This window comes from Rhipicephalus sanguineus, chromosome 1 (genome assembly GCF_013339695.2).
Source record: "Rhipicephalus sanguineus isolate Rsan-2018 chromosome 1, BIME_Rsan_1.4, whole genome shotgun sequence".
In the NCBI taxonomy this organism is placed as follows: domain Eukaryota; kingdom Metazoa; phylum Arthropoda; class Arachnida; order Ixodida; family Ixodidae; genus Rhipicephalus; species Rhipicephalus sanguineus.
In genome coordinates this window covers 80,232,281-80,247,865 of record NC_051176.1, presented here as the reverse complement: position 1 = coordinate 80,247,865, position 15,585 = coordinate 80,232,281, and the positions used below count along the sequence as shown (strand labels likewise).

At 45.1% G+C, this 15,585-nt stretch overlaps 1 protein-coding gene across 1 annotated transcript; it reads left to right on the top strand.

The window, feature by feature from the left end:
* The first annotated feature begins 10,250 nt into the window (after positions 1-10,250).
* On the top strand, positions 10,251-11,204 carry LOC119403667 (serine/threonine-protein kinase VRK1-like). Its single transcript, XM_037670595.1, has one exon. It carries the CDS (start codon positions 10,251-10,253, stop codon positions 11,202-11,204), a length of 954 nt encoding a protein of 317 aa, XP_037526523.1.
* The last annotated feature ends 4,381 nt before the right edge of the window (positions 11,205-15,585 follow it).

The window sequence follows — 15,585 nt, the reverse complement described above, 5'->3', positions numbered from 1 at the left end:
TCCTGCGTTTATTCTTCGCTATGACAGCTCCCACCGCGTTCCAACAACTTACGATCTGCGCGTAGCAGAGCCGCTGAGACCACAGCAGCATCAGTTTAGCGGCGAAAAGATCGCTGCTAGGCGATCTTTTCTTTGAGATTATATACATACATATATATTGCCGCTTTGTGAGGGCCCCCCGTCCAGTGAAGGGAGACTTTAAGCCCTGCTTGTAGTCATGCAGCCCTTACTGTGTCGTCGCAATGCTTACTGCGATTCGAATACACTGTGTAAAGCATAACAAAACATAACACTGCCGCAGAAAGAAAGCTGCGCCCACGCGACCCAACAACGGCCGGGACGCCACCTCCTCGGCCGGCGCAGCCGCCGCGCGTGCGCAGCGCGCGGAACTGCTCTATCACCACGTGACTTATGCAACGCGCTCAGACACGCCGCCGGACTCCATCGTTTTCTGCGTGTGTTGTGCGTCGCCTCCCGATCGGTCGAGTTTTGCAGTCGGTGTTTCGGTTGTTTGAAGTGTGCCTGCTCTGTGTGCTCGTCCTTTACCTTCTGCCAGTGCTGCTTATTACGAAGATGCACTATACTCAAAGGGAGACCTGCAGCTTCATATCGTGGAGCACTCGAACTGAAACGGTATGTACTACTATCACGTTGCTACGGCCAGCGCTTTGTTAACTCCGAGAGCGCGATCTAATGCCGTTAACTAAGCTTTCCTTAACTGGTTGACGATCGGTGAGCATTTGTTAACGTAGCGAGCATTGTTAACGTAGTGAGTGCATTGTTTCATCGGGATGAAGGCAAAGTTGTGTGACATTAGGCGCGGGCAGGCTTTGCTTTGTTTGGTGTTGAAAGCAGTGTGCGCATGCGCGGCTGTGATTCGGAAGGGGATTTGAACGCAGTTGTGGCGGTGACCGCCTGTCGGCGGTGGTGTTGGAAGGGGGCCCCGCTCTCGATGAACCACTATTTTGATTTAAGAATAGTTGGGCTGTGACGGCGCCTGTTACCTCTAAGCGTCAAGCGTGTCTAAGGCGCGTATGCTTCGGCCTGTTCGTAATTCAAGTGCATTTTTTGTCGCACAAGAAAAAAAAAGAAACAGGACAGAAAACAACGACGTGGTGTCCGCGTCGTTCTTTTCCGTCCGTGTTCGTTTTGTGCGCTAAAACTACCGTGATGCTCGGGTTGATGCGTGTGGGTCATTTTAACGCAGCATGTTGCTTCGTTTTAGGTACGCCGCGCGAAGCTCGCCTAAGTGCTAATACATTCCGTTTCGTTAAATTCGTACCGATGTTTTAATTCATCCGTAACATAGGTTTCCTGATAATGCGGGCACCCGCGCACGGGGAGCCGTTCGTTAAACTTGACTTGTGTTCGAATGAATTTTTCATGTCTATGTGTGGCCGAATCGCCTTGAATACCTGAACTGTGCTCGAGATCAGTGTGCACTTAGACGTGCGCAGGGTTCCCCATCAGGGGGGAGGGAAGTAGGAATGTTAATTGCTGCCCCCCTCCCCCCGCCTTACTAAAAAGTCAAAGTATGGGGGCAGACATTGCGCCTCCCCCCCCCCTCTGTCTGAATTGACTAGGGGGGGGCGCACCCTCCCCCCTTCGTGCGTACGCCTGAGTGCCCGCATTTGAGCACAATTTATTTTATTCTGTTTGTTTCCATTATGTCTAGCTTTCATTATTTTTTTGTGGTTATTAAGAGTTATATGCGCCTCGCCTCGCTTTGGCGTTGTAACTTCGCTAAATGCTTTTACGTGTACAAACATTAAAAAACGCAGTTTGCACGACCACCTCCAATGATATTATTTAGTAAAAGACAAGCTTAATGATTTATAAGAGATTTTAAATTCTCCAATCATCTTCAAGGCTGCAAGTTGCAGCCTTGAAGAGAAGTCCTTGTGCATAGTTTTGTTTTATATGCTTTTTATCGATGTGCAGGAATCCTTCATGCCACTAAAGAATGCTCCTTTTTCTTTAAAAATGCGGATGATATTTGTCAAATAGTACTTTCTCTTTCCCAAACAAGCTAATTGCACGTAGAAAAGCTGTTAATTCTCTCCAGTTCCATATGGGGCATCTTATGAGCTTCATATTTGGATGGTACTATCGTGAGCAATATGAGCTCGAACATGCGAGCGCGTGGCGAACAGCCTTGAACCTTACGTCGGCTGATTTGCAGCGGCGGCTGTCGGAAACAAAGCGGAAAGGGCGCCGCGCTTCCACTAGCTGTTGACCCTCCCGCTTCGATATTGTTGATGCGAAACAGCATCTTAGAGAGTGTCGAGGCCGCTAGCGGTGATATGAATTCCCATCAACGCGAACAGCCACATCAGACTAGGTAGCTGCTGAGATATCGGCTGTGACGTAGCCTGCCACGATGCGCAGGCCATGCTTGCGCATCGTTATCTCGGTGGTGTCGGCTGAGGATTTTGCCGCGCCTCATTTATTTATTTTGTTATCATTGCTAGCGGTCATTGGCACGCAATCAGCCGACATCTCGCAGCAACGCTAGCGAGGCGGGAGTACCAACAGTCAGCGGAACAGCGCCCCCCCCCCCCTATCCCCTCCAGTTTCGGCAACGCCATCCACGTATCACCCTATCTCAGCTTTAAGGCTATTTTCCACGTGCTCGCATGTTCGAGCCCATATAACTCACGATAGTACACGGTACAGAAACTGTTATTTACTGAAACAAATAATTGAAGTCTGCGTAGCGCTTTCCAGACAATGATCTTTTTATTTTTTTATCATGCAGGGAGAGAGCGTTCCAATAACACCTTGCATTGTGTACGATGGCCCCGATCTTCCCTATGCAAGCAAGCGTTTCCTCCCTGTGGACAAAGAACTGCTCTTCAGTGTGTCCAATGCCGAAGAATGAGTAGCTGCACTCATGGCAGCACATTGGCTGTTAAATATCGACTGCCATCACAAGGTGTTCAACGTTCTCGTCGCTGTTGAATGGCTCCTTCTTGGCCAGTGGGTAATGACTCCGAGGACACAAGTAGTAAAGCTCCTGAACATTTTCAAGAAAGCCTAGAAAATAGGCCTTAGCTTCTGCTTAAAGTATGTCGCCACCTGTGATTAACTCGACCTTAAGCCATAAAGTTATATTTTCATATGGTAACGAGTAGTTATTTGTTTTACATTATACAGAAACGAATACTATGGCGGTACTAGTATTCCATTTCAATTTCTTGCTCATTTTCTTGTGACATTTTAATACAAGCCATTTTGTCTGCCGATTTCAACATGTTCTCGCAGGTCATTCCACTTTGTGGTTATTGGCTTAGTTTGTGACTTTTTTGTGACTTTTGCAGTAGTTTTAATAATTGAGATCTTTTGCTATTGAAACTTTAGCTGAACAAAACTGCCAGTACTTGTCAGTGAAATCAGTGCATCGAATATTGTTTTAAAATTTATTTTTGAGCTATATGACAAGCTTTAAGTTTTCTGAATATTTTTTTAAAGAAATAAATACTAGTTTTATTCAATTACCAATGATTCTGTTGTCTTTGCTTGGAAAGGGATAATCTTTAAATTTCTCTGAACATGCCCGTGTAAAATTTGATTCCACTTTTGTTATGTAGGTAATGCTTCTGCAGTGCTGTCGTTGTGATAACGTCCCTATTCCCATGCATTTCCTGCATATTACCGCATTTAGCATGCGCTGCGACGTGCGCGTCGTGGCCCGATTGCTCACTTTTTTGTGTTGGTGCCACAATCTATTGCTCTTGAGAAAGTGGGAAATATTTCATAATTCCAGCAATGTGCACAGTTTTCTACTTCACTCATGTACTTTCCCAGAAGAGAGATAATATGGAGGCCTGCTGTGGAAAACGACGTTCTGAGTCCTTATAATGTTGCGTGAGTTGTCACGGAGCATTGATACCCTGCTCGTGTATCAGCTACAGCTGTGTGATGGCAGTGTTTACCCTACTAAGAAAGTCGACAGCAGGCACAATGGTGTGGGCACTGCTGGAATTTTGAAACTTTATCAATCCACTTTCTCATCAAGGGATTGCACATTTCTGAACTATCTCCTTAACAGGAGAACGACCAGACCGTACCTTGTGTGTTCCAGTTGATTTCAAACACATACACTGGTGTTATGCAGCCCATTTAAGACGATGGCACCTTATTTTATCAACAGCATGAGTGCAGGTGTAAGAAGTGGCACCAATATTTCCCTTCTTGGGAAGGGCAACTACAGTGGGAAAATTCATTCTGGGGTGTGCCCAAAGGGACCAAGTGTCTGTAGTGCCCCAAGGGGGCTGACAGAGAAGGTTCGTTTGTGCTTCTCCCTGTAACTGCTATCCTTTCGAGGGCGGTTTCATCTATTACACCCCACTCGCACGGGTGTAGCTTGTTCTAAGACCCATACTGCACTATACGGCTGTGTTACAATGAAGCATGTTAAATTGAATTCCTCATTATGAAGTGGAAATAACGCCCTTGCTTCATATTTTGACACAAACGCCTTGGTCATTTGTGCTCCGTCATTTGTGCTCCTTGTTTGGCGGCATACGCGATGCCGCTCCGCACACTCGAGAAAGGTCATTGAATACCGTAGAATTTGTCTCGAATGTACGAGCTCTGTGTTTATTAAAGCTTGACTTTATTTTGTACTATTGGATAACTGTGTGAACATCTTGCAATACATGTCAACACATTTTAGGTAATAACTTTGTATTCAGTCACGATTGCACTGTATATGTAAGGGCCATATATGCCGTGCTTCATATGCATTATAAAATCTGTGCTGCTGCCAGCATTTTCCCTCTGTGGCAGGAGCCACTATAATAGGTCATGCGCCCTTGAAAGGACTAGCTAAAGGGTAAGCTTTCTAGCGTTTCAATGGGAGCCAACTGGGAGGGGGGAACCACTCGAATTATGGAAATTTTTGCCTGGGTGTTTGGGTGTAATTGTGCATAAACACCCTAACGCCCTTTTCTCGTTTGGGTGTAATGTGCTTTTACACCCTACACCCTTTTTTTCATTTGGGTGTAATATGCTTTTACACCCATTGGGTGAAAGTTTGAAACTACACCCATTGTATAGGTGTAATCCTGCTTGGTACACCTATTTTTTGGGGTGTAGGGGTGTGAGTTATAGACACCAAGTTACACCCATACGGGTGTAAAGTGGTTTACAGTGTGGTTACGACGCCCGCCTTCGGATCGTGGGGAAGCGGGTTCGAATCTCGCCTCGCTACGATTTTTTTTTCGCCAAGAATTTCGCTCTCTCTCTGTGTATCTTTCTTTCTCTTTCTGTCTCTCTGTTTGAACTCGTTCTCCCGCCCATCAGAGGAATTGCATCCCACGCCGTACAAATCGGCGCACGTGTTCTAGGAGCGGAGAAGAAGAGGACGAAGAGAGCGCGTGCCGGTCTTGATGATGATAATTTTATAGCTACACCACACGGCAAACCTCTGCTCTGCTGTAAAAAATATTATGGACATCTTACGCACTTGAGGAATCGGCCATATGCAAAGCATTAGTATTAGGACACTCGGCCGCACTTCCCACACGTTGACGGTGCCTCAGAACAGGTCGGCTACCTTTTATGAGCCTTGTTTCCGTGTGTATTGAGTAACGGACCATACCAAGTGACCACACAGCGAGATTCCTAGAAGTGTATCAACTAATGCGACAGCGTTGAAGAGCGAAATTCTGGTGTCGGCGTCGGCGTCGTTAATTGTGAGCGAAAAATCAGCGTTGTCCGTGAGCGAAAATTCGTAACAGATGCAAATAAATAAATTATACAAATTTCGGTTCGAGTGGGAATCGAACCAGGCCATCTGCGTAGTAAGCAGGTGTTCTACTACGCAGGAATGTCATTGCTCTGAACTGCTTCCGAAAAAAATCACAGCATATCCACGGGGTGAATGATGATGAGTGGGGCGAAGCTACGGAGGGAATCATCTGTAAACCGTGAAACTCTTCCGTGAAATGCGCCCAGTACATAATATAAAGAGTGTGAAACATCGTGTATATATTAAACATCAAACTTTTATTGTACTGTTGGTTTACGTGGTCCCTTCATTATCACTTGTGATCGGTGAAATGCAAGGAAGAAGTCCGCTCCCGAGCGAAAGAGCGCCAAGAGCGACCGCATTCCCCGCTCGCCCTGTGCGAATTAAAGGCAAGGCTAGAGGGAAGACAGGACGCGCGTTCCACGACGCGAGGTCGGTAGCATGCCCAACGAAAGCCAACGGAACGCCATCGTGCAAGTGCTCCGGCTTCGCATCGCCTCATGGTTCCATTTAGCGTCCCGAAACCAAACATATTGCTCAAGGTGTGCCTTGCGTTTTTCGTAGAAATAATTTCTTTATCATGTACATTAAGACGAAAAGTTGAAAGCTCACTAGAGTGTATCGCCCGCAAAGTATGTCTTTTAGTGTGATTTAACTCTCGTACGGCAGGGTCCTCGCGCCGTTGCCGGTCCACCTCGCCCGTTGACGATCGGGCGAGGTGGCTACATGCAACTACTACTACTACACTTTAAGAAAAACATCTGGCGTTCTTTCGTTCTGCTTTTACAAAACATCTGGCGTCTTTCGTTGGTTTATTTCATCAATCAACGGCGTTTTGAACAAAATTTTTATTGTTTAATCACGCACAGGAGAAATCTCACCAGGCACTACCTTGGAGGTAAACAATGGCTGCTAATGGCAATGAGAGACAGAAGAAGTCGGCTTTTAGCTAACACTTACACTTCTACTTATACTAACGTTTCCTGCTGGAACATGCCAATGGCTGCTGATGGGGAATGAGAGACAGAAGAATTCGGCTTTTAGTTAACGCGCACGCTGCGAATTTTTTATTGTTCAACAACGCACAGGAGAAATCTCCCACCGGCACCACCTTGGAGGTCAAAGCGTAAGACTTGTTACTCACTACTACGACCACGACGACTACGAGGGACGAACGGGTGCCGCCTTAAGGAGCTTCGCCCCTAAAAGCCCTATGCGAATGTCATGTAATACGAGGAATCTCCTTAACGATGTAATGTTGCGTAGGAGAAGCGTAGAATCGCGCCAGGCGTCAAGACGTGTAAATTGCACAACGAGTGAGGGGTCTAAGGGCTCACCCATTACAACGTATTGAGGCATATTTAATCATCATCGTCAGTAAAAGCAACAAAGTGAGCAGCTGCGTAGGTTCGCGTGTTGCCGTACGGGCGCGTAGTGGGTACTTCGCTGATTTGCAAAAAAAAAAAAAAAAAAGAATTGCGGCGTAATGGGCACTGCGCAACTCTGCTTGCGGCAGGCGTTGTGTAATAGTTTTAAACGACCAATGTTACTCGCGCTGACGTTCTTTTCCTTGCAACACGGTTGAGGTATAAACTAATAAATTTACAGTCAAGTTGTTTATCAGCCGCAGAATCACTGGAAACAGTTGCGAAAGTCGAAATGTTGAAACAGTTGCGAATGTCTCGCTGAGTGTCGCTTTACATCGGTGTTACCCTGCCATTTGCCTGTTACAGGAAAAGCTAACGAATATAAGGCAGCGACGTCAGAAAAAATAACGAAAGTAGTAAAAACACTGTCAGCTTCATCTCCGGGCCCCGATAATATAACAACAGCCATGATAAAAATTATGTTCGCTTTGTCTGCCAACGATATCCTAAACTTTCTCAATTTTTCTATATAAAATGCATGGATCCACACAGACTGGAAAGTTACCAAAGTGGTACCGCTGCTTATAAAATAGGGCGCTTGTTATGCAATATAGATGACATTCGACCTATCTCCCTCACTTCGAATCTCATAAAACTAATAGAGCGATTATTATATAGACATCGCGAAGAATGGATAGAAGGAAGTCATTTATTGAGTGAATCTCAAATTGGATTCAGACCTGGATGCTCTATACCGTGTGCTCATGTTGACGTGGAAAGTATAATTAAACTTGCTCGGCACAAAAAACAGTACGCCGCCCTAGTGACGTTATATATTGCTAAGGCATATGACAGCGTAGAACATGCCATCTTGTTTAGTAACTTCCGAAGCGTCAACGTTCCTGAGTGCATAAATGCACGGATACAATGTTTTCAAAACGGACACATATTTTATTGCGTGCAGAATGGATTATCTTCTCAAAAATACAAACAAATATGGGGAGTTCCTGAAGAGTCAGTTCTTTCGCCTATTTTATTTAATATATTACTAAGCTCTATTCCTTCACAAAATGACGTACACGTGTATGTATACGCGGGTGACATCGCATTCTTTGCATCTTCCAGTGATGTGCATTCGATGTATAAAATTCTGCTGTCATATTTGAAATAGATCGAAATATGGCTTGACGATCTGCATTTGTCTGTCAGTGTTAAGAAAATGCATGTATGTCCTTCTTGGTTTTCCATTGACTTTTCCGGTGTGAATTGCACTGATGTACGGCCAGGCCTTTATTCCACAAGTAGATTCGTTAAAACATTTGGGTATAATATACACAGCTAATGTTAATTGGAGTTCGCACATTGAGTATATTGCAGCTAAAGGATTACGTGCAAGTGGATTGTTAAGCCGAATCAGCAGCGTTCGCTTTGGAACGTGCAGAAAAACATTGAACGATCTATTGCATGTATGTCCGCCCAATATTAGAGTTTGGATGTGTATTATTCTGTGGCGGACCCGCTTATAAATTACGCCCTCTTCTAACCATAGAACGTGAGGCATTACGTTTATGTCTCGGTCTTCCAAAATTTGTAGCTAATAACATTCTTTACCATGAATCATACCATGCTCTCTCTTCAAGCTAGGTTTCGAATGCTAACCGTTCAAACATTTCTAAGCATACATGCCTCCTCACACAGACGCTCCCAATATGCATTTCTTACTGAGCCGTCCGCATTTTTTGAACGTGAGTGGTCTTGAACACATTGCCCTCAAATAACTTTCGTGCAAAAGCTACTCGAGCCGTTTCAAGCAACATATTGTGATATATTTACCCAAACGTATTCAATCATATAGCAGTAATATAATTTGATTATATATTTCCAAAGAATGTGCAATTATTACCGATTAGATATTTAAATGGGTTGTTGGAAAACCACCTTAAAAGCGTATGGATAAGTTCAGTAATAGCCACACATGCTTCCGTTACTGATGAGGAGGCAGGAGTGGGCATTTATTCAGCAGCACTAAATTGGTCATCTTCCCTTCGCTTGCGGGACTTCACGCCAATGTTTCAGGCAGAATTAATGGCAAGTTATTCTTGCAGTGCGCAAACTCCCAGCATATATTTATTCAGTAGTTATATCAACAGATCCCTTGTCTGTGTGCGCTGCTTTGACAGTGCTACAGTCGTCGAGCTGCCTAAGAGAACTTTACACATATATGCCCAATCATGTACAACACGTCCGCTTAGTTTTGGTGGCAGGCCACACTGGATTAGCATCAAATGAAGCGGCAGACACTCTCGCGGCAGCATTAGGTAAAGGACCTGCCCTGAATGTTCTAAGACCCACTTCTAATAATACGATCACACGATTCTGGAATTTTTGCATTCAAGAGGAACATACTAAATCTTCTGTCTGAAACGACAAAAAATTTCAGCACCTTAGGTTTCCATGGAATAGCACGTGGTGTAGCACAAGGCAATTTGAAGTCACATTAACTAAACTGCGATGCAGAATACCGTCGCTAAATTTTTATTTGCAGAGGCCCGGTTTCGTTCCTCCCCCTTAATGTAGCTATTGTAATCAAGGAAAAACCATAGAACACTTCTTCACAGAATGTCGCAGATATCAAAATATAAGGCGAACATTTCTGAAACCACCTTTTCGAAAACTTCGGCTTGAGATTTCCACATCGGCATTACTCTCCCTGGGACGTCAGTGCTGGGGCAATGTAACAGGGGCATACATGATGCCGTATTGAATTATATAAAGGAAACAGAGACTTCCATGTCAATATTATAAGTACTTCTATATATTATCGTTTAATTCATTTATTTATTTTATCTGTATTTATTTATTTATGTTTACTATATAACAGTTTAGTTACCATTTAATAAAGAAACCAAAAATACCACTAATATTTTTTCTTTCCTATAAATTATCCTTAGCGCATATCCTTTGTTTTTTCTTTTCTTTTCACAAATTCTACTACCGCGCGATTCATGGCCGATCCCCCGTGGTGGGTTGAACCATTCTTTTAGGAACCAACCAACCAAATAATAAGCGCTGAATGAGGAAGAAGCAGAAGAAGAAGCGTTTTTCTGGACGCTGTGCAGCTTTCTGGCATGGCCCGTTTTCAACGCTCTCGTTACCATGAGCATCACGGCCTCGAGTACCGGTTGGTGAGCATGGACAGGTTTGGTGAAGACCTGCAGGATATCTTCGACCTACTGGGCCAGACGTTTCGATTGAGAACCGCCTTCAGCGTCGGCATGCTCGTGATCGATGTCCTGGAGTACGTCTACAGCTACGAATACATCCACGCCCGCGCCGACATGAAGGCGTCCAGCCTGCTACGTGGCTTCGGCAAAGGCAATGAAAACAAGGTGTGCCTCGTGGACTTTGGTTTGACCTGTCGGTGTTCGCAAAACGGCAAACACAAAAAATACAAGGAAGATCTCCGGAAGGTGCAGGATGGCATGATTTCTGTCATGACTTGGGACAGCGACGTTGGTACATACTTGCGGAGAGGTAGCATAAAGATCCTAGGATGCACTATGATCCAGTGGCATTGTTGCCGACTGCTCTGGGAGGACATCCTGAAGGACCCAAAGTATGTTATCCAACAGAAGAGCACGCTGACGGAAATCATCCCCCTGCTAATGAGCAAATGCTTTCCACACGGGGACATTCCATGCGGCATCACGGAGTTCCTCCAGTACGTGGCCTCCATGAAATTTGAGGACACGACAGACTACATACGGCCAAACAAGGATATTGGAGAAGGGCGTCTAGGCAGCGGGTATCAAGACCAACAGCACGATGCTTTTCATACCGCCGAAGACGCCGTGGCGCCACTAGTTCTAGCCGAAGAAGCCCGTGCTGCAAGAAATCTTCCTCGTCGAGGACCGCATGGAGGTGAACGGGGGAAGAGCGTCCTAGAAAAGCCGCCACCAACCAAGGTCCCCCTCTGCCGCACGACGAATATTCGGCAAAATCGCCGGTCGCCGCGTCTGACACGTCGACCTCACGGCTCGGCGGCGTCTTCAATCTTGTGTTGCTGTCAGCCCCGTTTTTAGTTAATTTTTCTGAACAGGAGTAGACGGAATTGCGCGGGAACTGCTAGAAGCATATCATATTCAATCAGTGGTCAACGTTATCTCAGTGCAACATCTGTTTGGTTATGTGATACGGAAATTAAATCTATATGTTTGTCACGAACAAGATTTCTTGTGGCTTTGTCCTTGCTGACTGCTGGTGGCGTAAGCGCGTGCGCGATATATATATTATGTAGTAAGCTTTATACCTGACAAATAGCTGTGAGTAGTAGCATCGTCCTTCATTACTAACACGATAGCGTTAAAGAGCTCTGCTTCGCAGAAGTTCTTGTGTCGGCGTCGGCGCCGTTGGCTGTGAGCGAGAAATCGTGACAAATTCATATAGCTACGAGTCGGAATCAAACCCACCCCTTTCTGCGGAAGAAGTAGGTGTCCTACCACGAAACTATGCCAGTGCTTGAAACTGTTTTGGAAAAGAAAACAAACATGTAGATGTCATGTAGTGCGAGGAGCCGCGTTAACACATGTAAAATTGCCTGGCAGAATCGCAAAATTGCACCAGGCGTCACAACATATGAATCGCAAAACAAGTTGATGGTTTAAAAGCCTATCCATTACAAAGCACTCAATCATACATGTTAAAAGACTGGTCGTACAAACACGGACTGAAGCGGGAAGTCGAGACAACACAAACGCCTTGTTGTTCACTTCCCTCGTGTGTCCGTGTTTCCACGCCCAGTCTTTTAACATGAATACCTGCCAACTAGCTCAGCTCTCTGTCATTCTAAGCTCACACACAATTAATCATCATCAGCAGCAGCAACAGCATCAACAGAGTGTGCAGCCGAGTTGGTGCGCGTAATGTCTTACGTAGGCGTAGCGGGTATTTCGCTAATACGCAAAATATTGAATTACAGCGTATTTATTTATTTATTTATTTATTTATTTATTTATTTATTTATTTATTTATTTATTTATTTATTTTGAATACGTCAAAGGCCCCAGCTGGGGCATTGCATGAGGGATGGGTATTAATTACAGAAAAGAAGTGTTTCAAGGGCAATCTTGAATTGATGTGGGTCGGAGTGGTGCATGGTAGTTGCAGGCAGACGGTTCCAGTCCCGTGCGGTTGTCACAAAAAAGAAGCGAAGATGGGCGGTGGTTTGTGCTGGCGGAGGATATACTGCTCTTGAATGGTTTGTGCGGCTTGATGAGCGACGGACTGGCAGAATGGCTGGAACTTCGATAGGAGCATGATAAAATTTGTAAAAAAGGCATAGTCGAGATATGCGACGTCGTAATTCTAGATCAGAAAGATGAGCACGGGTTTTAAGTTTGGAATCCTCACGCATGTTAGGATTCCATAGCTCATCACTTAGCAGATGCTGAAGCATCTGACGTGTCATGATCTGAGTTTTAAGCAGAATGCGTGGACGACGATAAGTCTCTGCTAGAATCCACAAAACTTTCCATGGAGTTCAAGGGATGGGCTCCGTGTTTCGGGTACTATGGCCCTCTGATTTCGAGTGAGCGCGTAGACTCGTGCACAAAAAACTCACGGGGTTCCTTATGCAATCGCCTACGAAGACTCGAAAGCGAAAGGAATCATCATCTTCTTTTTTCTTCTCAGTAGATGTACGGATTTTCGATGTACAATCACATAATGACGGTCGGGGTATCAATCGGTTTTGGTTTCGCCGGTGAATTTTGTCAAATTTATCCATTCCGCACTAATTACCAGAGCTCGTTTTTCGAAATCTCAGAGCTATGATGGGCTCTACGCAGGAAGGACCTTAATTCTCCGCTCTCAATTATCCGCTCTCAATCAACTCTCCGATTTAATTTCTTTAATTACTACCGTAATTGATGCGTCTAGCCATCAATGATGCCTGCCGCTACAGCACAAGAAATTAGAAAGGTAGCAAGTAAATATTACATTTTCCTTATTTTATGAGGATTTTCAGACACATTCCTTGAAACATATTATAGAGAGGTTACAGCGCACACAGCTGGAGACAAAGTCAAGAACAAACAAGTCACAGCGCTGATGTGTCCTGTTTCTTCCTTACTTTGTCCCCGTCTGTGTGAGCTGTAACCTTTACAAGACGCAATACCGAATAGTCCACCAAGCCATGCACGTGAACTTCCTGAAACAACCCGTATATATGCTCTAAAATGGCGCATTTGTTTAATTCAGCGCGTGTGGTCACCGCTCGTTGTTCACTTCAATATACAGTAGAAACCACGCAGCGCTGACAAGAAAATAATGACGAAAATACTAAAGAAAGCATGGCTGATCTCTCTGTCATAGGAATCGGTATAACACGAAAGTAAAACGTGTTTTCACAGACGTAGTTGAGCGTTTGTTGTGCATTGTTTCGCCCCGAGGGCGAAGGAATGAATGCTATAGCAACAAGTTGTAATGTCACGCGATGAACGGCAAGCAGCTCGAAACTTGCAACGCTCTGCTCAAGCAAAAAGGACGCACGGAACGAACATACACAGGATGAGCGCGAACTAACAACTGTCACAGCTCGATAGTTCAAGCGCGCTGGTCAAATACAAAGGAGGACGCACGAAACGAACGCACAAGTATACACAGGATGAGCGCGAACTGTCACAGTTGTAAGTGATTTGTTTGTGAGCAGCGTGCTCCTTTCGCAAAGAGAGAGAGAGATAAAAGCGAAGGAAAGGCAGGGAGGTTAACCAGGTTGCACCCGGTTTGCTACCCTACACGGGGGAGGGGGAAGGGGAGAAAAAAGAATAGATAGAGCAAGGAGGAAAGAAGGAACAAGTAATACGCGCACAGTGTTCACCGCGTACACACAGACAGTCACAACCGAGAAATATTTGACATCGCTTCCTCTGCGGTTGTCTAGAAGTAGGCGTTAACAAAGGCTTGCAAGGACTGGCTCCAAGGAATCCAGAACTTGCAGAGCACATTGAGCTGACGGAGTTAGTGGCCTGTGCAGCGAGTGAAGTGACCTTCGTGCTCTCTGTAACTTCAACGCAAACTTGCGGTGAGAGCGCGAGACGCACGAGGTAAGCGCGCGCGCACGAGCGACCATGCCCTGTAGAGAGGCGCACGCTAATCTCAACGCGTGGGGCGACGACCTTTAAAGCGCGCCATTCGAGCCCTTCGCGCCATCTCGCTAGTGATAACGAAAACACTCTGATGTACCACCGATCTCTGAGTACCGCCACCGGCAAATAGTGTATATAAATAGCACGCCGTCAGTGTGACGAAAAATGTGCTGTCTGCGGCGGAGTCATTTCGCGCGGCGCGCTGGGGATCGCGGGGTCGTAAGTTCCACACTCGGTGACGGAACTTTTGCTTCTAGTTTTTTTTCTTTGCCATGTGTTAGTCTTTATATTTTACAACGTCATATCCGTGACGGAAATGCGTCAGTGGAGCCGTGGTGGACCCCGGCATAGAACACTTTCGTGTTTAAAAAATACTAATTTCGACACATGAAAAGCGTCCTACCACACTCAGACCAGCCGAAGTGAGCGTCACGGTTTCTGAACTGTTTCTGCTGAATTTTACAGTCGAATGCCGCTTTTCCACGCTCTTCATTATGCATAGTTTGTGTTCGCGATATCATATTGGCGAAGTAAATTCTGCGCACATAGACGCTCCTGTGCAGAACGTTTACGACGCATGACGACTTATGGACGTGGTTGTTAAAACCGCACTCCCGCAAACGCTGCGAGTTGTGGCTGTTTGGTGGAGAAGGAAAACTGCACATATAGGTAACTAAAAGGTTTTTCAGTATAACAATAGGCGCAAATCTACATAGTCTACATAGTCGCATATACGTACCAGGTGTTTGAGGTAAGAAGAACCAAGGAATAAAAAAAAAGTGATGAACCGCAACTGAATGAGACCAACGACATATGGTTTGCCGCCATTTGACGCTCGTAAGAGTATTTTTTATATTGCGCTTAATTAGATAATTAGATAAGACAGACCACATAATAGCAAACCGTTCCTGTTGTGAGCTGCTTAGAAGACAGGCCAATGACGCTTTGAGACACAAAAGAACGAGCCGCTTGTCGTAGGGGCCTCGCGAATAGTTGGCCGTTTACGTCATATAGGTAGGGCTCCGTGTTTTCGGCGTTTACTTTTCTGGAGGTTCGGAGGGTGTTTTTCGGAGTTAATATTTTTCGTCCAGGAAATTCTGCGTTTACTGGAGTTTACTTCTCGTAAATCTCCGATTCTCCGAAATTCGGTGTTTAATTTTGCATTATAGGTTGTTGCAATCTCTTCTTATTAATTTTATTTCTAATGAAAATGCGTTACATTGTTGCTGGTAATCCTTTTGTTCCATCCTTTCATTTTTTCTAACTCCCTGTTCATTTACCCTGTTAATAAGGCCGTTGATGTGCACTGCTGTGAACA